The 26,152-nt window shown below is 40.5% G+C and overlaps 1 protein-coding gene across 3 annotated transcripts in view; it reads left to right on the top strand.

Annotated features, from left to right (window-relative positions):
* PDE7B (phosphodiesterase 7B) overlaps nucleotides 1-26,152 on the top strand; it is a 253,289-nt gene that overhangs the window by 51,626 nt on the left and 175,511 nt on the right. For all 3 annotated transcript variants that reach the window (XM_005280320.5, XM_065588702.1, XM_042848187.2), the window contains exon 2: nucleotides 19,706-19,766. In XM_005280320.5, the coding sequence (XP_005280377.1) occupies nucleotides 19,706-19,766 (61 nt within the window). The remainder of the gene's footprint in view (nucleotides 1-19,705; nucleotides 19,767-26,152) is intronic.

A 26,152-nucleotide genomic window follows, 5' to 3' on the forward strand; every position in this document is an offset into this window, starting at 1 on the left:
TAGTCACCATCCATTCCAGCAGCAGCCTTTCTGTTTTTAAGCTTCCTCCCTCCAGGCAGAGCAAGCCTTACAGGTGTGTCTGGTTAGTGCTGGCTGAGCCCATAAAAGCTCATTAGCCTCCTCTCCAGTAGAGTGTGGGTGTGCCCCCTCACAGGCTAGTAAGGGATAGCGTGGTATTTCAAGAACCACCCCACCCAAATGTCTGAATGTGTGTCTATTGTAGGGGGGTTTGGAAGGGTAGGTTGGGGACATATAATATTAATGAATGGAGACCTGGGTTTTAACTACATTTGGCAGAAACTATATGAAATCCTATTTTCCCCTATCTGTGGTTGCTTCTGTAAATGCCTGAGATCCAAGCTACCCAGAGAGGCAAGTTCCTATGGTGCAGGAGTTAGATTCTGAGCAAGCTGTTTTCTCATGTAGTGAATTTAATACTGCAGTTGATGTTTCCTAATATACTAAAAAAAAAAAAAAAAAAAAAAGGAGGCCCCAATGGGTTGTGAAATACCACATAAAACACTAAAAAACACATTATAAACCCAAACCATAACCTTGTTATCCTGTCACTGGATTGCATTACATCCAGATGGGAAGGATAGTCTTACTTAGAGGTTTCTTAACTTTTAGTGGTTTTTGTTCGGCCATTGATTTTTAAACGTAGAGTCCTTTTTTTTTTTTTTTTTTTTGGATGTCTCACTCTAAAGTGGACTTACGTATCAGGGAATACATTTATATGCAACATTTTAAAGGAGTCTTCAAAAAGAGGTTTTGAAGTGTAGTTCCCATTAGCTTCAAATCAGACATGTGACTATATTAGAGGAAGAACGGGCCATGTACTGTGCAAGATTGGACACAGGAAAACCTGTAGCATACTCATGAGCGGGTTGCATATGCATATATGAAGGCAGATCTGGGCCCTTAGGTTAGGATTTTCAACAGTCCTTAAGTGCCTGAGGAGCACAAGTTTTTCAGTGGGACCTTTATCATGATCTCTTGTTAAACATAGTGTGTGACCTCTTAAAAATGCATCACCTACTCAAAATTTGTGTCTGGCTTGGGTTTTGTGTAGTTTACATTGTAAACTCCTTTGGGCAGAGAACCATACTGCCCTCAACGGGCTTGATCTTGGGTATCCTCTAGTCTCATTGCTTTTAATGAGAGTTGAGGGCGCTCAGCAGCTTTCAGGATGAGCGCCTATATTTGCTCAGCAAGGAGCACATTGTGAGTACCAAGGTAAATAAATAAGTCATGCTAATAATAAAGTATAGTTAAGGATAAGATTTTGTCATAGAGGTCACAGAACTCATGGATTCTGTGACTTTCAGAGACCTGCGTGACATTTTCTGCTTCAGCCGCAAGCCCTGGGGTGGCAGAGCCGGAGCTGTCAGCCGATGAAGGCCCTAGAGTCCCTCTAAGTTGCTGCAGACAATGAAGGCCCCGGAGCTGCCCTGAGCTGCCGCAGAGCTCGGGCTTCAGTCGTCCACCCATCAGCTCCCCGCCCCCCATTATTTTTAGTAAAAGTCACAGAAGGGTTGCAGGCATCCATGAATTTTTGTTTATTGCGCGTGACCTGTCTGTGACGTTTACTAAAAATAACTGCGACAAAATCTTAGCCTTAGGTATAGTAGACAGTGCACAGGACTGGAGGTGAGGACTCAGGGGTTTTATTGCCAGTTCTGCAACTGAGTTGTGTGATCTTGTGCAGATTCATGTAAACTGTCTGGGCCTCCATTTTCCCTCTTCTAGTGTGCAATAATAATTCTTATTGTATTTCTAAAGGTATTGTTGGATCATATTTGTAAAAATCTTTAAAATAGATAAATCAAAAGGTGCTAACAGCAAATTATTATTACTGACACACTCAGCCTCTTCAACAACACAAGCAGATTGACTTGGGAGTCGCCTTGTAACATTGTTTTTATTAGCTGTCCTTTTACAACATTAAAGTTCTGTTCTAGGTACCTCAATCAGTAAGTTAGCATAGCAATGCATGTATTGGCAAATGAGCAATGTCATAGCATGAAGGATAAAAATGTGTTGAATGTAGAGTTGGGCCTGAGCCACAAAAGCTTAGATCCAGATCTAACTTTCAGAGCTATTTATGTAACAGGTTATGATTTACATTCCTTCCAGTTGGAACTAAGCTCATTTTCATTGAAAAATTTTGTTGAATACAATTTTCAGCTAGACTATGAATTAGAAACATGTAACAAGTGAATGAGCCCCTTCTGGACTGTATAATTGAAGATATACTCTTCCCATTCTGTAAAGCTCAACTCATTTGATTTTGGAATTTGGTCATTTTCACATCTTATAAGTTTTGGCTGAGAAAAAGTTTAGTGGATTGGCAGGAAAGTTGTTTAGGCAAAGTTTTAAATTATTGTTGTAAAGCTCTTAATTGTGCATACTCCACACATGCAAAAAATATGGAAATACAAGACAATATGTCCATCTTACCACCTGGCTCATGTGTATCTTAAGGTGTGGGATAGAAAGCCAACAGCTTTTAAAGTGGGATTCATCTGTGAAAAGTAACTATAAAATTTGCAGTTTGTCATTATTTAATGAATGGATTAAAAAAGAACTGCTGGAGCTGCGTTCAGTTCCTGACATGTAACTTAACAGTGGTTCTGCTCTTCTCTCCTGGTCACTGCAATACAAACAATCTATATCCGAACACTTTAGACCCCCCCCCCCAATCCTGCTCCTGGAGAAGCAGACTTAAATAGGTAGGAGCAGAAGTAGTCTCATTACTCTGCTACAGGTTCTGAACCACTATGTACATGTTTTTATATAACACAATTAATTAACCAAATAAAAGATTAGTAATTGAGGAATTGGCCATTCTTATTTTCCCTATTGTTTTTTAGTTCTTTAAACAGATGAGGAAATCTTAGGAAGTCATTCAAACCTTTTCCTTTTTGAGTTTAAAGCCTAATCATGTGTAATACTAACTTATAGCATTACAGATGCTATAAGAAAGTGCAAGAAAGTGCACTTAGTACTCTTCCCAGTGGCCTGAAAGCCCTAAGAACTAGGTCATAGCTAAAGCAAAAACTTAGGGGGGGTTTCCCCTTATAAAAATGTAATGAATGTCGTGCTGTTAAAAGGGGCCACACTGATATGATATGTCATCAGAAGCAGTAGTACAAATCTTCCCATGCTACCATACCAATATGACCTAACTTGTTCTGGATGGACTATTTCTAGAGATGAGAGAGCTGTCAGTTTCCTTCCTCAGTCCTATTGAGGTTGCTAGCAAGGCTGACAATTAGTGCCAACTGCAGTGATGGGTTTTGTGTTGTGCACATCTATCCACTGGATTGAGACCACCAAACTCAGTTTTACATTGGCTACCAAACATCTAACTGATGCTAATTATTCTTAGTTGTTATCAACCTGGGCAAGATTCAAACCATTGTCTGAGAGGTCATATGCCCCATAGTTTCATGCCTGAGCCATCCAGTTCCTCCCTCCAGCTCACCCCAAACACTCTTTAAAGCTTTGTTGCTTTCCTCTGCTGTAGCAGTGAGTGGTCACATTTGAAATGCCAAATTTCCATTAGAGTGTCAATACTTTGTAGGCAAAATTACATTACATTGAATATGGAATACCCCTGGAATGTGTGTTGGTCCCACAAACTATTAAAGTTTATCTGTATAGAGACAGAGCTTTTTCAGGGGCAGGTCCAAGACTGTGGAATGAGCTCCCACAGGAACTAAGGTCCAGCAGAAACCTCATAATCTCATGCTCCAAATGCAAGATGCACTTCTTCAGCCTTACCTTCTCCAATATAAACACATAGCAGAGTGTACATTTGACCAACCGAACAAACAAACCAACCCCAAAATAAAACCCAATCAAAACAAATACAACATTGCACACACAATTCTCCCCTTGAGAAAGGATAAGAGAGAGAATGAATCATACATGATAGTTGTTAGTCATGTTATTTAATGCTCTACTGGAAGACTTTCAGAAACTAAACTGATGAGTGTGGTATAAGAACCTGGAAAGAACAGAATAGAATACCAAGGATATTAGGGAGTACAAAACTGGTTAATATGAAAAATCTAAGACATTGTCTGGTTTTGTACAGGCTGGCATGGGGGTGTATGAAAGAAATTGCATCATAAAAATGTTGAACATGTTGACTTTGGCAACTATGAATGAAAGGTATGAGCAGCAAAGGGCCAAAAGGCAATTTAAGATTATTCCCATGACAACAACAACTGTTTAACATTTTTATTTTCTATAAATGAGGTACAGTTCTGATATTTGTTTCCTGGAATGACAATAACAAGTTGAACAGGGAGTAGCTGGGATCGTTGCCTCTTTTGGAAAATACTTTACTTGGTCTTTACAATGCCGTATATGAGACATATCTCTTCAAGGGGATTTGTCCTGAAGACAGATCCAGCCCAAGAGAGGGAACTATATCCATTTAAGTCTTTCAGTGACCTCCATTTTCATCCTCAAGAATATCATGTGTGTTCCTTTGACCTGGTAATGCTGGAAGCACAGTGTTTCCTTTTTTATATATTTAACACCTATTATTGCAAGGGACCTTGGTTTGGTGGAGAAAGACTCTCTGAAATGAACATATTTTCTGCTTGTCACAAAAATTTACCTCTCTGGAATGCTGTAAGTGAATGTATCTAAGCAGCTATTGAAAGTATGAGTTATGTGATCCTCTTTTATTCTCTTGCAAGAAATACAAGTCTTGTTATTCAGAGCTAAAATGCCTAGCCACTGCTTTGTGGTGAAAACTTCCTTAGGAGGGTGTGTATTGGCATGGGGAGGAGTGCACTAGTTTAATACAGTAGACTTTACCTCTTGACAGGTTCAAACGCTTATCTGGGTTTCAAGGGGAAAGGAGTTTCCTGATTTTCTTATAGACCTGTGTGTATCTCTGTCCACCTCACAACACTGAGGGCTGTGGATGCTGTGAAATTGTGACATGTGAAGTGGTCACTTAAATTTCCAAGACATCATCTGTGTGCAGAGTCAGGAGCCATTTTGTTCCCATGGAGCCTTTACTTTTGTTCATTCTTGTTGTTTGCCTTAATCGAAAAAAAGCCATGAAGTGATATGCTTGCTCTTTGTGTATGGAATCACAGCAGTCATCACTTAGGAAGGCCATATGCCACCATGAGAACAGGAACAGGAAGCTGCTTGAAAAAATTCATTCTCTGAGTCAACTAGAAATGAATTTCACCCAGAGTGTTTCACCACAGAGAAGAGAATCATTTGCACCAGCTTTCTTCTGCCATTTTCCTATTACAATGTCCACCTCAGAGCTGGGCACAATTGATCTCGACTAAACTCCAGAATAGCAGAGGTGATTTTAGGTCAGTATGGAGAAGAGCTAGCAAGAGAAGCTTTGTGCAATGATTGCCAATGATATGCCTGTTTCAAACCAGCACTTTCACACATGCAAAAATATTGCTAAAAGGAAAAGAAAACAAAGACTCCAGAAGAGATTCTGTACTCTGGGAATTAATTTCAGTGTGAAAAAATTCACATTTCTAGCACTGCATCGATAAGCAGTAACCTTGGAAACCACAACTAGCACAGCAAAAGACATGAACTTCTATTTTAAATATTTATGTAGTGCCAAGCGCTATGGCATCTGGTCCTTGTGGTAAATAACAAAACATCAGCCATGTTTGTGGGTCAAAGGGGTAAGAAATTCTGAAGACGTTTCAGGGTTGCCCTGCACAACTTTACTCTTCCATGCAGAGAAAGTTATTTTCATAGACCCTATTGTCCTTGTGATCTGCATGTAAAGCTGATGTCAGTGGGACTTACATGCACTGACTGGGGTAGGATGTAACGATAATAGTTGGAATAGTTTTGATAGTTGGAATACACTCAACTGTTTGACATCACATCTGGTGAAAAAGCAGCTCTTTTTCCTGTAAAACAGTGCTTGCTGTTTTGTGGGTTCAGCAGCTTTGCTTGTAGGAACTAGTTATGTGCATGTTACACTGACGTTTTGGAAGTTATTTTCGCTTGCACTGAGGTTACTTAGTTCCATGGCTTGAGTTACATTTAAAAAAAAAACCTGTACAAATATCAATTGACATTTAATTAATAGTTTTGTGTACAGGAGCATCTCTGTGTCAAGGTGCTAGAAGTCCATTATAAATCCTCCTTTGTACTGTGTAAACACCCACTTGCTGGATAGGTGCCCACAAAAAACTTTGAATCATCATGTTTGTACAGAAGATTTGTAGATACTGTGGACGCCACTGTATACAGTATGTTGAGCTTTTGCTGGTTATGGGCCCTAGCACAGTAGCTTTAAAATTAGAGCATAAAGCAAATGACTCAAAGATGTCTGAGAGGTACAACCAGAATCACATCCATGGGAAAAAAATACAAGGGAGCATGGACTTAAGTGAGATTATCATGTTAATGAGGCATTTAGTTATGTAGTGTTGTTTTAGTCCTTTTCTGCTACTAGATAGGAATCGCTTGATGGCCATGAAGCAGTGCTTTCATTAATGCTGGATCAGGTTTCCCTGCATTCTGTCTTCTGCTCTTCATTTGTAAAAATGTGCTTCCTATATGCTGCACTCCATGCCTGTGCTCTTCAATAGGTGCAACAGAGCAAAATTAATATAATGCTACAGGTTACCCCATAGTGCCTTGTTCCTGCATTTTGAAAATACCACCCAAAGTGTCTTATGTCAGTGTTGCAGCTTCAGAACTGCTTGTTCGAGTCACTAGTGGGTGGAATACAAGTATCGATCACACAGTATTGATCTGACATAGTTCAGAGCTAGCTGCTTCTCTGTCACTTTGTCTGGTCTTGTATGTTCATCTTTCCTGGCGTGGAATCCCATGATACTCCCATACGGAGACTGGGCCCCTTGTGTACCAACTGTGGTTACTCAGTAGGCCCGTCTAGGTTTGGGTCCTGCAAGTCTTCCTTTTGGAAGCTGTGACCCAGAACAGCCCTTTCAAAACAAACTATTGTTTAATCATAACAGCTGGAACAAAGCATAACCCAGAGTAGAGGGTTTTTAAACTCAAAAGGTCTACATGCATATCTATCTTACCTATAGTTCTAGGTAGACCTATCTTATCCCAGACACCTCAGCTTCTGGAATCTGGACGTCAGACTGCTCCCCGGCAATCTCCTGCTTCAGCTTCCCCTTAACCGTCTGCCCTCCTCAAGAGAGTGTTTTTATCTTTTAAACTTTATGAGGCTTTGATCTCCCTCCTTATTCAAAGGGCTGAGACATTTCTTGAGAAACCTGTTTAGCAAATGCGGGCGGCGAGAGGAGCACATCACAGCAAAGGGCTCCAGCCTTGTCCATCGAGTATTTCCAATGTGTGTCCATCAAGTGTTTCCATATCAGGTCATTGTCTCCCTTCCAGCATACATGCAGCTAACCCCTTCATGAATTAACCCCTTGTATTCATACAGTAAACACCACAATAACAATCAGATACACTGATGGGACAAGTCATAGTATAAAATATTGGAGGCTGCTCTCACATGCATCCCAATATGTATCTGACATTAAATAAGTATTGTGACAAAATCAGACCTGACAGTTCTGAAAGGGTGGTTAAAGCTCTTTTCCCTATGAACTGTGAAAAAAGGTTACCACAAGTTAATTATGGACACCCATTATGTGACCTTTAAAAACCTCTTCCAGTGGGAGAGAAGGGATAGAAAGCAGGCTGCAGAAGGGTTGTGTACAGTAAAGGGAAAAGGCTTCTCCTAGGTAAAGAGCTATTTTCTCTATGAGGGAAATCTTGTGTTTATTTTGGTTTGGGGAGCAGCACCATTCTTCGCAGTGTATTTGGGCCCAGAGTGTGTTAGAGAGGACGGCAGGTGATTTATAGGCAGCATAAGAAAAGACAATAGTGCACTGGGAGTTAGAAAATGTATTTTTTTCTTTGTTTAAAGAAACCTCTTGAGCCAACCCTAGGCCTACCCTGTAAATATTGTAAGTAAACAAGTGTAAGAATTAAAACTCCAGATAAGGCCTGATTTACTCCAGACCTCCCTAATGCCAGAGGGGAAAAAATTGAGCCTTGACATAAGAGGTGTGTTGTCACAGTATATTTGAGTAGATCGTGCAGACCACTTTCCAAAGGTTTGCTAATATTGATGGGCTCTAGTCTGATCAAGTTGAACTGAAGATTTATATTTCAAAGTATTTCTCTATATTTTCCCCAATATTTAGTTCTTTTCAATAGAAAATGAGAGTTGTGATTAGCCACTTTCCTCAAAATATACCTAAAAGGGACAGATGTACTTGTAGGACTTAGAAGGAGGGAAAGTAGCCATGTGATTCTCCAGGCTAGTGTTTAAATCCAAGTAGCCTTTAAAAAGTTATAAACAAATAGTAGAGAAAAGGTGTTTGCAATTTTTCCCCACTGTTTTCTATTTTTCCATCTACTAGAAATTAATTTTTGTGGAGGAAGGATACATTGCATAAAACACAGAAATTTTACATTTTTTTAAATTTAAAGTTGAAACATACTTTAATATCAGTGCACCACTGCTGGGGTGTGCACTTCTAGGCGGTATGGTTCACACAGTTGCCATTAGCGTGTCCCCTTGTGTCAGGGCAAGATGTTGCAGGAATCTGTGACTCTAGTGCTGCCTGGAGGTCATCTGTCTCTGTATGCAGTTCAGCCCTCCCTCTGAGAAGCATCTAAACCCAACCCCTTTCAGGGGAACAAAAACTCAAACTAGTAATCAGAGCCTCTCAACAAATCTACTCTCTCTGCGCTCCATTTTAAGTCTCCTCCTTCAGCTACTACAGAGCTTCTCCCCCTGCTCCAGCGTTGAGCATGCGCGGCCCAGAAAGAGTCTCTCTAGCACTCAGATTCCCTCACAGAAGTCCCTCTATTCCCTGTGGTTCCGCCTCTTGCTGGGGCTCAGATATTCATTAAGTTATCACCTGATACCTCCCAGTCACGCCCCTCTGGTTGAAAAGTAACTAGTTAACTACATCTATTGCACCGGTGCCATAATTGACAATTAATCCCTTTCCAGCCTGTGTTGGGGTTTCATGCCAGCACACTAGGCTATTGGTGTGCTTCTTGGAAGACTGCAGGCAATCACGACATACCTAAAAGGTGTGCCCTAATAGCCTGCTAATGTACAGCCCACTGTGACTGATTACTTTATTAAAAATAAAAATGGCTGAGACTTTTGTAGTCCAAGTTTCACCTCACAGCGCCTGACCTATAAACATCTAAAAATAGGCAATTTATACTGAAATGCTGACAGATCCTCAATGGTGTCAATCCTGCTGGCACCTGTATAATGAAGTCATACACACTCTTAAGCTAATATTTTTTCCTTGACTGAAGAAGAAAACAAAGCTGTTAAGCTGCTATGTCCATTTTCCAACAACATTAATCCATTTCAAACAACTCCTAACCATAGTAAATCACAGGTTTGTGAGGGAATGAACTGCCTTAAGGTTCACCTCAGGATAGTTAGCCCACAGAGTAGTTGCTGACTTCTGGCAACAATGGTTTCTTGGGAATTTTTGGTCAATTTAGTGTAATTACTCATTTGGTCGTGTCTCCTATTTTGACTGGCTGAGGGTCTGCAGCACGGTAAATACCAGAACCAACTGCAGAGCCAGGTTTTTGCTGGAGATTGACAGAATGCTGAACTGTTGTTAGACTAATGCATTTAACGGCCTGGATCAGAGTGAAACCTGCCCTTTCACAAGGGAAGCTTGGAAAAGGAAACATAATCTCAAACAAAATTTGCCCAGGCACAGCCCTGCTGCTCTATAGCAACTGAGCTCCAGAAGATGCTATATCTTTAAAGAATTAGATGCTAATGTGCCACCTGATGTTTGATTGAATAACTATGCATCATGCTGATGTCAAATAGGGAAAATAGAAAGCCCATACACTAAAATTTGGTATGATTGTAATTTTCTTGATTCTGCAATATTTGCCTTAGTAATAGCAAATAGTACACTTGGGGGCTTTGCTGATCGGGATGGTTTGCTGAATCTGGTCCTCAATTTCCAGTAATGTCTAAGATTTGACCTATGACCTTTGTCATGAGGCATTAGTGATTCCCATGTGCGTAATGTGTAGGGCTGTAGGTTTGTCTTTGTGGCGAAAATATCATGGATACCATGACTTGTCTGTTTGTCTGTGACTTCTCTGTCTGTGACTTCTGTATGGGAAGGCTGTAGGTGGCTTGCCTACGTAGGTGGTGCAGAGGCATGGCCTGGGAGGTGTCAGAAAGTGAGGTCACCCCACAAGAGTGTTTCCTGGTGTGACATTGCACTCCATATGTTTTATGGAAATATGCTTATGAGTGTAAATATGATGTAACTGGAATATGCTTTATGGAAAAGGTCTCTTGTAAGGTATCATAACAAAGGTTACAACCTACTGAATATATTCCTCCTATTTGTATGTATGTATCATTCTTTGTATCTGAAGCTAGAAATATAAAGTATAACTCTGGGGTCCTATTGTAATTATGCAAAGTGTGGGCCATTGATGGTGGATTAGAATCTTGATGGCTCCCATTGACTAGGACAGTTGGTTGTAAATGGCTCTGTTTACTTGCAAGCCTTCCTGTGTTTGTGTAAGCCAGCCCAGGCCGAATGGAGTTTGGGGGTCTCACAGGACATGTGACCATGTCACATGATGCTGAAATCCATCTTAAATCTGGTACTTTTCCATTTAGAAGGAGGGGTGGGGACCCAGAGAGACAAAAGGTTCCCGCCTTGGGCCAAAGCTATAAAAGGCGGTGGAACAGAACAAAGGGGGCAGCCAGTCATGAGAAATCCCTTGGTTACCACCTGAGCTGGAACTAACAAGGACTGTACCAGGGGAAAGGATTGGGCCCAGATTAGGGAGGAGTCTAGTCTGTGAAAGAAGCTTATTGGAACATCTCTGAGGGTGAGATTTTACCTGTAAACAGTTTCTTAATGTATTAGGCTTAGACTTGCGTGGTTTTGCTTTATTTTGCTTGGTAACTTACTTTGTTCTGTCTGTTATTACTTGAAACCACTTAAATCCTACTTTTTACACTTAATAAAATCACTTTTGTTTATTAATAAACCCAGAGTAAGTGATTAATACCTGGGGGAGCAAACAGCTGTGCATATCTCTCTATCAGTATTATAGAAGGCAGACAATTTATGAGTTTACCCTGTATAAACTTTATACAGAGTAAAACGGATTTATTTGGGGTTTGGATCCCATTGGGAGCTGGGTGTCTTGGTGCTGGAGAGAGGTGACCTGCTGAGCAGTTTTGGGTTAAAGTCTGCAGCTTTGGGGGCATGGATCAGACCTGGGTCTGTGTTGCAGCAGGCTAGCATGTCTGGCTCAACAAGGCAGGATTCTGGAGTCCTAAACTGGCAGGGAAGATGGGCTCAGAGGTAATTCCAGCATGTCAGGTGACAGTCCCAAGGGAGTCTCTGACCGAACCCGTCACACCTGTTTCCTGGGGGCTGGGCCTTGTTCCCTTCTCTGGGCATTGCAATCTGAAGCTGAAAGGTGTCAAATTCAAAACTGATAAAAGGAAATACTTTGTCACACAATGCATAATTAGACTGCATGATTCACTGCCACTGGATGTCATTGAGGCTAAGAATTTAGCAAAATTCAGAAAGGGTTTGTTGATATTTATATAGATAAGAACAGAAAGAGTTAAAATAATCACTGCTTGTTGTATTAAAAGGGATATAAAACCTTGTGCTTCAGGCCTTAAACCAATCTCTTATTTGTTAGGGATTAGGATTAGATTTTCACAGGGGGAAGATTACCCTATAACTTCTGGGTTTCTTGCATCATCCTCAGAACCATCTGGCCACTGGCAGAAACAGAATACAGGCCTAGCTGGACCAAAGGGTTGACAAGTACTGCAATTCCTATGTTCCTATATTTTCTCAGCATTGACGTTGACTCACGTCTTGCTTGCTTTTTTGCTCATCATTTAAACCTAAGAATATCATGCAACCTCCTATTTCCAGTTTTAGGAACATAACTGAAGAGAGCCCATGCCAGAGGACCACTAACTCTGATCCTTACTGAAATTGCTATAACGTTTATGTTAATATATTTATACAAAATACCAGCTGTTTTTAAAGCAAATGAAAAGTTCCAACCTCCTTTTATGCAAGTAGCTGTTTTACCACATTGACAGAGCCTCACAGATGGCTGAATTGCAAGTGCCTATATAAGTGTTTATATATAAATAAAGTAGAGCATTTCTATAATGGAGAGGATTAGGGTTGTACATTTTAAAAGAGGGAAATCTTTGGTTTTCCCCTTTTTTTATTGCTTGCAAAATGCCAGGAAAGTTTAAATGAGAAACAACCACTGTAAAAGAGAAAAAGAAATAAAAGAAGCATTTATTGCTACAGAGAAGGTCCCATTCCCCCCATAGTTTTCCATAGGAGCACAGAAGCTTTCTGTCTACTTTGGCATCAAAATGCATTAAATTCTGCATTTTTATCCATAAATCTGTCAGAATGAGAAAGCATATGCAGTACGGTGAAATGGGGAAATGAATAAAAAAGTTAAGCTTTTTAACCAAATAATGTTGTTCTGCATTATCCATTTCCCTCTGCTCTTGCAAGGAGCAGAATGTATTACCTCAGTAAAGTGTCAAGAAAAATCAAATGAATTCTTGGAAAATATTGAGTAAGCTTAGCTTACAGAAGATACACCTCCTAAATATATATATATTGTGCTTATGTCAATATGTATGGAACATAACAGTAGTGTCTGAAAGGCTTTGAAAAGAAATAAACAAAAATTCTCAAAGACAATACAATTTTCACTGGGTTATGGCTTGATCTTCAACTTGTGTAAATTGATGTAATTCCATCTTTAATGGAACTACACCAGTTTACAGCAGCCAAGGATATTGTCCAGTACTTTACGAGTCCCCATGTGGTTGCCTGACTGAGGTGCTGTCCAAAACTCATCCCTTTCCTGTGATTTGCATATAGTCTTTTTGTGAAATCCTGGCTGCAGTGTAGTTAATGGCAATACTCTCAGGCTATGTCTACACTACGGTCTAAGTCAGTATAATTTATGTTGCTCAGGGGTATGAATAAACCACCCCTCTGAGCGACATAAGTGCTCATGTGCACAACACGATGTCGGCGGGAGAGCTTCTCCAGCTGACAGCTTCTGCTGATTGCGGAGGTGATTTTACTATGCCAAGGAGAGAGCTCTCCTCTGTCTTCACCAGATGCGTTGCAGCAATGCAGCTGCACAGCTCCAGCGCTGTACGTGTAGACATGCCCTCACTGAGTTAAATGGGGTCAAGATTTCACCCTCTGTCTCCAGAAACATAACTTAAATAACAATGTCCCAAGGGGGTCAGTGCAGGTCAGGAAATTGTGTCAAAATGTTTTTGGATGGAAAATATCAGTTTCCCCCCAAAATCAAAATTTTCAATTTTGCTGACTTTTTTTCAATTTTCCATAAGGAAATTCAAAACAAAATACTTCATTTCAGGTCAAGTTCACCCAAATGACATTTTAGGTTGTTGAACTGAATCCAAATGTTTAATTTTGGCTCAGTTCAACATTAATTTGTGTCCACTTGCGCTACTGTGGTGCCTCATGAGCATTGTAGTGGGGTGCCACATGCCCCTATTCCCCTCTAGATGAACGGCTGTGGTGCAACATAAGTCACATGACCATAGTGCATCATCATGGGAGTTGTAGTCTGGCTGTGCAGCCCAATCCATGGATGGAAATTCCAATTTTTGATCAGTTCTACTTGAGTAGGTCAGTACTTTTAAACAGTTCATCATAGACCATTGTCCAAACTTTCTCCCAGACTGGCTTATTTTCAAGGCTTCTCCTGCATGACATCCTGTCTATTCTCCTACTTCTCTGCTTGAATTAGTTCAAATAAGACTCACCCAGTCTGTTAGAGTGAGTCAGCAGAATAACTATACATTTCCATACAAAATCCTATTGTGGGACACCCTGTAACAATAGTATTGTATATTGTGTATACTAGTAGTCTTTCCCAACCCCAAAGCAAACTCCATCTAATTATGATATTACTTATGTTGAGAAAGTTTTGAGGAGAGAGATTTTTATTTAATCCTCTCACTATGTTTTTAATTGCTGCTTATGCTTTTAACTTCAGTAATGAACCTAAAAAAAATGATGTGCAGAGCAAATCTGAATAAATATATATGATCTATTTCATGCATAACAGACAAGGTGAACTACAAGTCAACACGAAAGGATTTCAGAGAGAAAGTTTCTCATTCCATTGAAGATACAGAACATGCTACTTTTTCACTAGCAGTAGAAAAAAAGAAGTATATCCATTAGGTTAGTAAACAACTTTTGGTAACCCCATGGCAAAAATAGATGAGAAAATAATTAATTACTTTTGGCAGTTTTCCCAAGGGATATGAGACATGTAGTACTAATGTCCCTTATTGGTTGGAAGAGAGAGTTTGATTTATAATGATTATCGAATGATGTGAGGAAGTTCAAGCTAGAAAGGTTAACCCAAGGTAAAATGCTAATGAATTTAGCAACATTATTGCCTCAGCAACTTAAAATTTTGTAAATAAAGGATTTAGTTGACTTTTTCAAACAAAATTGGCCTCTGGATTTGTCTACATGGGAAAATTGACCAGAATAACTAATGCGGAATAAACTATTCCAGAATAGTGTTCCATGTCGACAGTAGACACTCTCTTTTAAAATAAAATAATCTTTATTTGGGAATAACGAGTGCACTTTCAAAGTAGAGTAATTATTTTGGAATATAATCACATTTGTTCCAGAACAGAATATACACACAAGGAGCTATTCCAGAATAACCATTACAGAAGAGGTTATTCCAGGATAGCTATTCTAATCACTTTCCCCATGTAGCCAAGCCCTAAATCAGCCCTGTTGTGATTCCATTGACTATGGTAAAGCAGGTACAGCTCTACATTAGGCCTAATTTGGACATGTCTTCCTGTAGGTCATAAGTGGAAAAAGTAAATGAGATATGGGAGATGACAGGAGCTTGAATATTTTAGGGGATGTGGATATGTTCCTGTGACAGGGTGGCCTAGGCCTTGAGCCTCCCCTGCTGGAGGCCTTGTGGCCCTGCCACACCCCGCCCCAGAAAAGGGCATTAGAGAGGTCCTCCAAGCTACCCAGAGCTGCTGTATGGGAAGCAGCCAATCAGGACCCAGCAAGCTAGTATAAGAAGAGCTGCAGGATCATAGTTGGATCAGTTCCTTGCTAGAGCTGGAGGAGAGTGGATAGTGCTCTGGGCTGGGATTCCACCAGTACAAGGCCCTGAGTTAAGGGTGAAGAATGTGCTGGAACCATGGGGAAGTGGCCCAGGGAATCGTAGCAGCAACATAATGTATTTAAAGGGATGTGATGGATGACTGCTATCTATAGGGTCCCTAGGATGGGATCTGAAGTAGAGCATGAGCCCAGGTCCCTCCTCCCCACCAGCCACTGGGAAAGTGGCCTGTACTTTTTACCCCAGAAGGGGAGCTGAACTTCTTTAGAGGCCTAGCTGAAGAGCTGGGGCCAGAAAGGCTCAGAGATGTGAAATATTCAGGGAGGGAGCCCTGGAGGTTGTGGCCCTACATCAGTCAGGGCTAATTTGAGGGAACCCAGAAGAGGCTGAGAGACAATTTGGACCTGGGTACTGTGATAGGCCATGCTGAACTGATTGACGAATGAGCCCCAGGATAGGGCTGCAGATTGAAAGACTTTACAGAGGGTGCTGAAATAGGCCCCCTGTTGGATTTATACCCCAGAAGGGGTTTGCTTTGCTTTATCACATAGACAGACTATAGGTGACTTGGCCGGAGGGCTGAGTCACCAAAGACCCATCACAAACTGAGAGAGAGAGAGAGCAGGCACAAGCACTGAGACAGGGGATGCTCGCAAGAGGTGAGTGCACCCCATTACAGTTCCATTTAGCTCTGCTGCACCTTGTTAAATTACCTGCATACAGTGATGCTGCAACTAGGGCCACTGGGGGTGCAGTAGCATCCCCTGGCTTGAAGTGGTTTCCATCATATACCGTTTACAGTTTTGTTCAATGGCTTTCAGTACCCCACTATAAAAATTATTCCAATGCCACTGCCTGCAGGGCAGCCGAGTGTGGGTTCGGGCCCCGGTGAAAAATTTTTTTCGGGACCCCCAGTAAGGGCAGTGCAGCTAAACAGGGCCGACGAGAGGGTAAGCGAAGCCAGGGAAGCCTGGCCCTGGGCCCCCTTCCGGACCGCCGGGCCCTGATAATTTGTACCGGCTTTCCCCCCCCCGCCCCCCCTCTATCCCCCCCATCGGCCCTGCCTGCCTGCATATGAATGAACATTCTGATCCTGGAGTGAAAAGAAGGAATTGGAAGATTATTTTTTTCCATAAAGACCAGAAAGAAAATTTCTGAGTCTGCTGTGGATGAGCTGGTGGGGGAGCTTTCTGATATTTTACTCTGAAATACTGGTGCTGTCTTTTGAAATCTTTCGGGAAAACAGGGCTGGCTGCTAGGGAGGGTTAATATAGGGCATTAGATTGCTCTCTTTAGATGCACTGATATATGAAGTGATATGGGAGTGGGGCTTTTGTTTGCTTGTTTGTTTTTTTATTTATTTTGGTGTGGGGGAAGTGAAGGATAGTGTAAAAACGGCAGGTCCCAAATGTTTAGTCTAATTATGATGCTGTTGTTCTGTATCATCTTAAGCCTTGTTTACTTTTTACCTGATGTTTTGGATTCTTGCTATAACTGTCACTGACTATGAAACAATAAAATGTACTTTAAAGAGAAGGTACTAATCACTTCACTTTACATAAGGCTACATCTACACTACAGGGGGGAGTCGATTTAAGATACGCAAATTCAGCTACGTGAATAGCGTAGCTGAATTCGACGTATCGCAGCCGACTTACCCCGCTGTGAGGACGGCGGCAAAATCGACCTCTGCGGCTTCCTGTCGACGGCGCTTACTCCCACCTCCGCTGGTGGAGTAAGAGCGTCGATTCGGGGATCGATTGTCGCGTCCCGATGGGATGCGATAAATCGATCCCCGAGAGGTCGATTTCTACCCGCCAATTCAGGTGGGTAGTGTAGACCTAGCCTAAGAGAAAATGGTACAGGTACTGAAAAGGTTAAAGGAAATTAAACTGAAAAGAAAGCAGAAGGAGGAGATACTTTGAGAGGCTGGCCAAAACTGCTCAGTAATGTGGACTTTTGCTTTTCTATATACTCTGTGCTCTGCTCCCAGGAGCACTGACACTACAGAGTATTAAATATTTAGAATAACAAAATATGGTGAATGGGGTTACATTGTGCACTATTGCCTCTATGGTATTTGACACTGACTTATGGTTTAATTCTTAATTTTGCTCATAGTTAAGACTATGGCCACAGACTTGGAGTTGAGTGACATGGAATGAGACCTATTTATTTATAAGGGCCCAGTCCAATCACCATTGACATTGAAGGGCCCAGTCCAATCACCATTGATTTGAATCAAACCCATAAGATGCACCATGTATTCGCAGCACTATAAACTTTTACCAGTTTAAATTTAAAATGACATGGTTATCCATGCAAGGGACCAGAGAGCATATTGCAATTGTCTCTGAACAAGACCAGGCATTCCTGATTCTGACACTCATTTCCTCTATGACCTTTTGTAAATTGCACACATCTTATAATTTGGTTTTCTGATATGAAAAATAGGGGTAATAATCCTCCTTTTAGCAGAGTTGTTATGAGGATTAATTATTTTTTTAACTCTCTTTATTATTGATACATTGTTATAAACTTTGTAAGGCATATTATAGTTAATATATAACTATTAGGGCAAGGGAGGACAAACTATGTAAGAAAATGTACTTTGCTTTAAATCACTACTTGAAAATTTAGAGAGTCAAGGTGGATGAAGTAATATCTTTTATTGGACCAACTTCTGGTGGTGAGAGAGACAAGCTTTTGAGCTACAGTGCTCTTCTTCACATCTGGGAAAGGTATTCAGGACAGATCTACAATTAAAACGCTGCAGCTGCACTGCTGTAGTGCTCAGTGAAGACCCTACTATGCAGAGCTTCTCCGGTCAGAATAGTTAATCCACCTCCACGAGAGGTATACTTGCTTGGGGTGTGGATTTTTCACACCCCTGAGCAACACACCCCCCCTCGGGGGGAGGGATAGCTCAGTGGTTTGAGCATTGGCCTGTTAAACCCAGGGTTGTGAGTTCAATCCTTGAGGGGGCCACTTGGGGATCTGGGGCAAAATCAGTACTTGGTCCTGCTAGTGAAGGCAGGGGGCTGGACTCAATGACCTTCAAGGTCCCTTCCAGTTCTAGGAGATGGGATATCTCCATTATAATAAAAACATAGTTATGCTGATGTACATTGATAGTGTAGGCATAAGTAGTTGGCACATATCCTAACAGACCCTTCAAGGTAAAGTGGCCCATTAACAGCCCTGTAGTCATAGGACAAAAATTCATCTCTTTTCACATTATCTTCTGTAAATTATGCTCTCATGAATATGAAAACCAATTTCCTCCTAAATAAGAGTGAGTGAAATATGAAAGTCTGAACAGAATCCTTAAAAATATAAACCATATTACATGCAACATGTGATATGAAAACTATGTATCTATGTAGATTATTCACTAATAATAAAATTCACATACATAGTTCTATAATTTACTTGCGCTTTACAAACATATTCTTTACCCATAGATGTTACAGTCTTAGAGATATAAAAGTATTCTTGGTTTCTCAGAACATAAACAAATTAATGTATGGTAACAAACTATTTATTATAGATGTTCCTTTGTTTAGAGCTTATGTTCAACACAACTAAAAAAACTACTGTATTTTTTGCTAGCAGGTTCAGAGCCTGTGGTCTCTTTAGAAACTGTTTCTACCTCTTGTTTAAAATTATCCATCTTATGTTCGATCCCCCAGTGTATTCCTTTTAAAGAGGCTTTGACAAGGTCTGACAAATTCTTTTATAGATAGAGTTCCCCTGTCCATTAATCAATTTTAAGTACACTATACAATGGGTTAAAATCGGAGATGCAGGAAAACATCAATATTTATCCAAGGCAGTTGAAGTTTCCTCACCTGACTCATGCCTTCCCAAGAAATGAGGTTCTAAGTCATTTTCTCTTATCTCTTTGTGCACATCAGGGAAGGCATTGCTTTTTGACACTGTTTTTTTGCGCCATCCCATAGCCATATCCTTCTGGCTTAGTGACAGTGTTAGTGGGTGGGAGTGGACCTGCAAAGTCTTATACTTTGTGCATTTTAGGTTGAGACTCCAGGCAGGAGCTCCATGAGTGCCATTTCACCAAGTGTCCCATCTATATTTCATACCACAACTTGAAATTAAAATACCTTGAACTAACTAAGAAGTCACAGATTCATTTTCTACCCAGTTCCACTCTCGGTCCTCCCTGCAAATAGGCAGTTAATACTGTGCTCACAGCAAGAGAATGAGGTGTATGAATTACCCATCCTTATTCCATATAAGCAGATTGTTGTTTTCTCATCCTAAAATTTGGGCTACCAGAAAGCCTTCTGACCATGCCATCTGCCCTTGAATTATGGATCTCTGTATCTTACCAGTGCAGAGGGGAAGAAAGGCAGCAGAGAACACAGATATACAAGTTTTAGAAACACTGCCACAGGGTCTCACATTAAATATGTCCCTCTTTTTCTTTCAGAGGTGTGGAGAAATCTCATTTGATAGTCCTGATCAGAATGCCAAATGTGTTTGCATGCTAGGTAAGAGTCCTTCCTCTTTTGATATGAGCTTTGGTGTATGGAAGTATATGCTGTTTCATTTGGTGCTTCTTTTCTAAATTAGGCTGAACTCAGCCTATAAAGTATAATTAGCTGGGGCAAAACTGGTATGAATTACAACAGGATGCTCTTGTATACCAAATTCATTATAATCAGCTGGTTTACACATGTTTCTTCTGTTTCATTTGTATTGTATTGTTGACTAAGTGATTTCTGACAACTGGTTATGAAAATTATTTGCAGATCCTTTCAAATTCCTGTTTTACTGGAGGGACATTTTTGACTGGTTTGTAACTAAGCAGGCTAGAGTACTTCTGTGAAAAATGTTAACACACTTTGGGCTAAACTGTGCTTTGTTATACTGCCATAAATCCAGAGTAACTCCTTTGAAGTCAATGGAATTATTCTGGATTTATATTGGTTTAACTGAGAGCAGAAGCTGGATCTTCAATTTAATAAACCACATATCAGAGGAGACATAATTAAGCTCATTGTAATATTGACTGAAAAGCCCTTGCTTATCAAAGCATCCTCAGGATTTCCAAATCTGCCAGAAGTGTATAGAATACACAGTTCATGTTATAATTTTGATGCATGGCATTGACATTCAAACGTTAATATTATAGGGTCAGATTCTAATACCCTTATGATGAGTAGAAAACCTTTCTCCTGTAGTAGTACCATTGACTTACTCATCATAAGAGTACTAACATCTGACCTATAATTATGTGCTCATATTTCAAGAAAACTTGAATAGTTTGTTGGAGGGGAGGAAAATGTTATTTCAAGAGTTTCTCTTAATTTTTCCTTTTAAAAAAAATCTAAAATAGGTGGGAGTTGATTTTAAACCTCCTGAGAACTTTCACTACTGTAGCAACCATTCCAGTATGGCAGCAAATGTTCCACAATATAGACAGGAGGAAATAATTTATTTTACATGTAGCCTGTATAGTCTCAATTGTGAACTTTTTACTTACTAAAAAAGAGTATAATTCTAGTGGTGCCCATCAAGACAACTGAAATTATGGCTGTGTAGATTCATGAATTATAAGGCCAGAAGGGACCACTCTGATCATCTATCTGCTCTCCTGCATAACAGAGCATAGAACTTTCCCAAAATAATGCCTGTTTGACTAGAACATAACTGCATTTCAGTTATGAACTATGATATATATGATATATAACACAAGTTCAGAATTCCTCCTGTAAAAATGAAACCTGTTGTACAAGGTCTGAACCTATAATCAAATTTGCTTTTTAACAGCATTGATTGAAAATGTGTAGTATAAAGTGGCACTTCTATATGTTTAGAATTTTTTTATAAAATGCATTCATACATTTAAAAATTATACAGTGCATACACAAGTACCTAAATATGGGACCAGATGTTTAGCTGAAATTATGTTGATTTACTGAGGATCTTGCCTATTATTTGTAAAATGCTGAAATTGCAAAACTATATTCTCTGGAAACAAAACAGGAATATACTGCTATGTGTCATTCTGTAGTTGTTCGTTATATTAGCTTTTTTGATTTGCAATGCTATATCTGAAAAATAAATAGCATTATTATTACAAGGGAAAATCATACAATAATATTTACATAAGGGGAAAAAATACCTAAAAACAGTCTTTCCTCAGAGAAAATATGAAATAAATGGGTCATTTCCTTGAGTAAGGACTTCAGGATTGAGCTCTAAATTCTTATGACTATCTTGCCAGGGCTGAAATAAAGTGAGCCTTACCCTCCTATTCCTTTAACACGATGGGAAACAAATGAAGAGCATGCACACGAAGCAGTTTTTAAAGGAAAACTGCAATACAGCATGAAAGCTATTCTAATTGTTACATCTAGTTACAAATATGGAAGCATAAATCATGATCGCGGATTTTTTAAAGGCCCTTAAATTTTATAAAAAGAAGAATGAATAATACACTTCCATTTTTTGGTAGTAGGATAATATAGGTTAGTTCACAGGGAATGCAGCTACAGTTTGAAAGCATTTAGGAGAAGGAGGCTGGAAGAGTTTGGAGTTAAGTCTATTTGCTACACAAGTGTTTTAACTAACATACTTGTGATATCTTTTTAGAAATATTTTGGAAGTCTCCTGCTTTCCCATACAACTGAAGGGCAGCTACCTTCCCTGTGACCTAATTGACACCATCAGACTGTGTCTACTGGTATAAAGTACAGTATCAGTAAAAATGCCATCTCCATTCAGTTATTGTATAAAAATGGGAAGTGTGGGATATTTTTTTTTAATTAGTTCTGAACATTCTGCTAAGACCTGGATAAAGAGAAAATATGTGTGCGCATATGCACAAGAGAGAAAGAAAGAGCAAGTTCATACTAGTGCTGTCTGGTAGATGCAATCAAAATCGTGCTTTTGGAGTAGATGGATACAGGTCCTAACTGATTATCTAACTCTGTGAAGTCCTGAGTAATCATAGTGTGCAGTACTGTGGCAACCATGAAGTCCTAGGTAGCCATGGAGGGTTTTGTTTGTTTTTTGTTTTTAAAACACAGTAAAGCCAAATCTTGCAAAGACTTATGCACACTGTGTATAGTTGGACTGCTCATGGGGCATAAAGTTAAGTTCATGTGTAAGCCTTTGCAAGATCAGAGTCTAAATGGACTATACGGTTAGCTATTCAAGGCCTTATCCCATATTCCTTCTGCACGCCCATTGGCTTCAGTGGGAATTTTGGGTACACAAGAAATACAGGATCAGGCCCCTAAGGCTTTAAAGAAAAATACCAATAAGGCCTGTAGGATGCTCTGCAACTTTTGACCAGTGTAGAAGTATTTGATTAGCTGCATGTTTCTACTTTCCACCCCACTTCAAAGCAAAGTGGACATATTTGCTTAACTATTTTTAATGTTTGTTTTTCCTTTAAGGATGGAAAAATTATTTACATGGACCCAAAGGAATCAAACATCTCAATAATTCATAAATTTTAAAGGGGGGAAAATCCGTGTGTGTGTGTGATGCTTATGTAAGTAAAAGCCTATCATATGCAGCTCTGCCAATACCCCAGTCTTGGCTTGTGAAACACTTTCTATTTCAATAATGGGCTGAAACTGCCAACTGTGTTCAAACGTGTGGTGGCTTTTCTGCTGTGGGCAAAGAGCCACTGAGGACATAGCGGAATCCATGAAATTCATTTCATATAGGGCCAAATACTGATTTTTTGAACGTGGGTATCCACAGGTAATAAATAGGAGAAGCATGCCACTGAAACAACACCCTTCCTTTGAGGAGCCAGGCACCCCTCTGTGGTGGAATGAAGGGAGGGAGTGTGTGGCCCTAAAGCAACAATTTTATGTTTAGTAGTTTGCTAGGGAAAGTTTTCTTCCTTTTGGGGCTGCTCTTTTCTTGGATGAATTCTAAGTGGCTATTTGTGAGGAAACTGCTGTTATTACAAGTAAGTATTCCTCAGACTATGTCTGCAAGGACCAAGTCTACAGAAAATGAGGAAAAACTCATTATTCCAGCTTGGGCTGAATTTATAACACTGGGGGGAAAAAGCACATAAGCACTTTTCATGGGCTAGCCATTAGGCTTGTGTTTGACTCTAACTTTAACTCCAGCACCAGACTATTTTAGCAAGAGGAATTCACCTCTTCTGGAAAAATCTCTAGCTGACCTTCCCCAGCCTGTAAGTGACAGACAGTTAACAAGCAGAAGGCAGAATAAAGTCTGCCCAGTGCTTCAGTAATAGGACACAGCTCCTGGCAGCAGCAACTGTCAACACTAGCAACTTATGTTAGAAAAATCTGCCCTCAGTTATGCCCCTGTTAACCGACTAATATCAACAGGGTTACATAGATATAATGGATGGAATAATTTAGCCCTGCTTACATTATGGTGGAAGTTCCTGGAGAACAGGAACAGGGGCAAATTGCTCCCTCCTTCTAAAGCTGAAGAAATATTTCAGTGTGAAAAAAGCAGGTTAAAATTTATTTGTACACTGAGGATTCACTTAAAAAAAACGCAAAACACATCAATAAACAAACCATATCTTGCTGGTATATTATCACCTTTTTAGCAAAAATGTCAGTGTCGGCATTTGAAAAATAGATAAGACTAGAGTAGAATTCCCATACACCTGCAGACACACTGTGTCCCAGCAACCTCTCAGAGTTACAGATCTGCATACGCAACACAACCCAGCAAGCCCAAGAGTATTTCTTTTTGAACAGGTGTATTAAAATAAAATTCAATTGAATTAAAGTGGAAAATAGATATTATTCTTGAAAATGTCATGTCTACCTGTCTTTGGTATTTATATTACCCTTATTACCATAGTATCTAGTGATTCACAAACTTTACTGATGCCCTTTCCAGGACATACGGTCCTTGTCCCAATCCTCCTTACCACAATAAGAAGGTTAAAGTCATTTCATAACAAAGACTCAACTAAAGACAAAATACAAAAAAGATCTTCAAAAGGCAAGTTTTTCTGTTTTTTAAAAAGTACAGATTTCTGCATATTCCTTTCCTTTCTGACCTTTTCCATAGCCTGCTTAGGTATTTCAGTCCTTTTAGTGTCAGACATGTGCAAAAGGAATTAGCCACTGATACCATAATTGAAAATAGCAGCAGACTCTCTATAGTGAGGGTTAAATTTCCTCCATCGGTATTCATATTTGAACTAAAAGCCATAAATCTGTATGTGCAATTCCCGTTGATGGCAGTCGCTGGTGCGAATGGAGAGCAGTATCTTCGTGTAAAGGGTATGAGAGGCCAATAGTCCTAATTCCTGTACATAATATACAGTCTAGCAGTATATTGACACTTAAGTCTGCATGGCTCGCCAAATCACAATATACCACATTTTTCATGGTGGAGCTCCCTGTTCACTTGATAACAGTTCCAATTTAGCTAGAACAGTACAGATTTTCCACATTGTGTCATAAATCCTGTTTAGTTGCCTGTAGGCTCTGAGGACTCTTGCCTGTCTAAGGTACTTATATGGCCCCCATTACTGTAGTAACTGGACCCCTTAATTTTTAAGCACTTATCCTAAGAACACCCCTGTGAAGTAGGGAAGTGCTGTTGTCCCCACCTTACAGATAGGGAACTGAGCCACAGTGGGTGGCATTCACAAGGAGAACTCAAATCCCCCTGTTAGCTGCCATCTAAACCTATAGGCATCTAAGGGTACGTCTACACTGCCCGCCGGATCGGCAGGTAGCGATCTATCGGGGATCGATTTATCGTGTGTAGTGTAGACGTGATAAATCGATCCCTGATCACTCTCCCGTTGACTGCTGAACTCCAGCAGTACGAGGCGTGGAAGCAAAGTCGACGGGGGAGCCACGACCGTCGATCCTGCGCCGCGAGGACGTGAAGTAATTTTAATTCGATCTAAGATATGTCGACTTCAGTTATGCTATTCTCGTAGCTGAAGTTGCGTATCTTAGATTGATTTCCCTCCTCCCCCCCCCCCCCCCCAGTGTAGACCAGGCCTAAGTTTCCACTCTTAAAGTCCCCTGGCCTCCTAAATTTCTGCCAGTGGGCATGTGCACAGCCACATCAGTCCTGACACCACTGAGCAGCTCGATGCCTTACTCACACTTAAGTCCCAGCAGGATTCACAAAATAGATGTTCCCCTGCCTATCTTAACTGTGAGGCCTGAACCAGTAGTTGCACTCAGAGGCCACTTTAGAGCACATCTACTGCATCAGTGCCTGGGCAAACCACAGTGGGATGAGGAGGTTGGGGTAGTACCTACTTTTCCCACTGCTGTAACTAGTGGTTAGCACACTAACCCAGAATGTTTAAGACCTAAGTTCAAATCCCCCCTATGCCTAATGTGGAGCAGGGGTTTGAATCCTGGTCTCTCACCTTCCATGTGGGCTATAGGGTATCCTGGAGTGGGTATCTCTCCTGATGAAGCTGTTCCACATTGTATAAAACACTTACATGGTCTTTGGGTGAGAAAAAGATTTACTCTATAGCCCAGCAGTAAGGGCACTCACCCAGGAGGTGAGAGACCCAACTTTAAGACCTTGCTCCATTGACTATTAAGAAGCCTTGCCCCCACAATACCCCTTAGCCTAGTGGTTAAGATACTTACCAACAGTTTGGAGGCATGGGTTTAAATCCTTTCTTGAGATCAGGCAGTATGAGGATTTGAACTTGGGTCTCTCACATCCTGCATGAGTGCTCTGACCACTGGGCTATAGAGTATAAGAGAGTTGCCATCGTCGTGGTTTCTCTTGAAAAAGGACTGACCTGGCTTAGGTTCCTAACTCCAGGTAAGAGTTGACAGCTGTGAATCCCATGTAGAGCAAGGTACTTAACTCCCTTTGTGGGGCAGGGATTTGACCACACCCTTCTCTTCAGCATTTCCTACTAGTG

Source organism: Chrysemys picta, chromosome 3 (assembly GCF_011386835.1).
Source record: "Chrysemys picta bellii isolate R12L10 chromosome 3, ASM1138683v2, whole genome shotgun sequence".
Classification (NCBI taxonomy): Eukaryota; Metazoa; Chordata; order Testudines; family Emydidae; genus Chrysemys; species Chrysemys picta.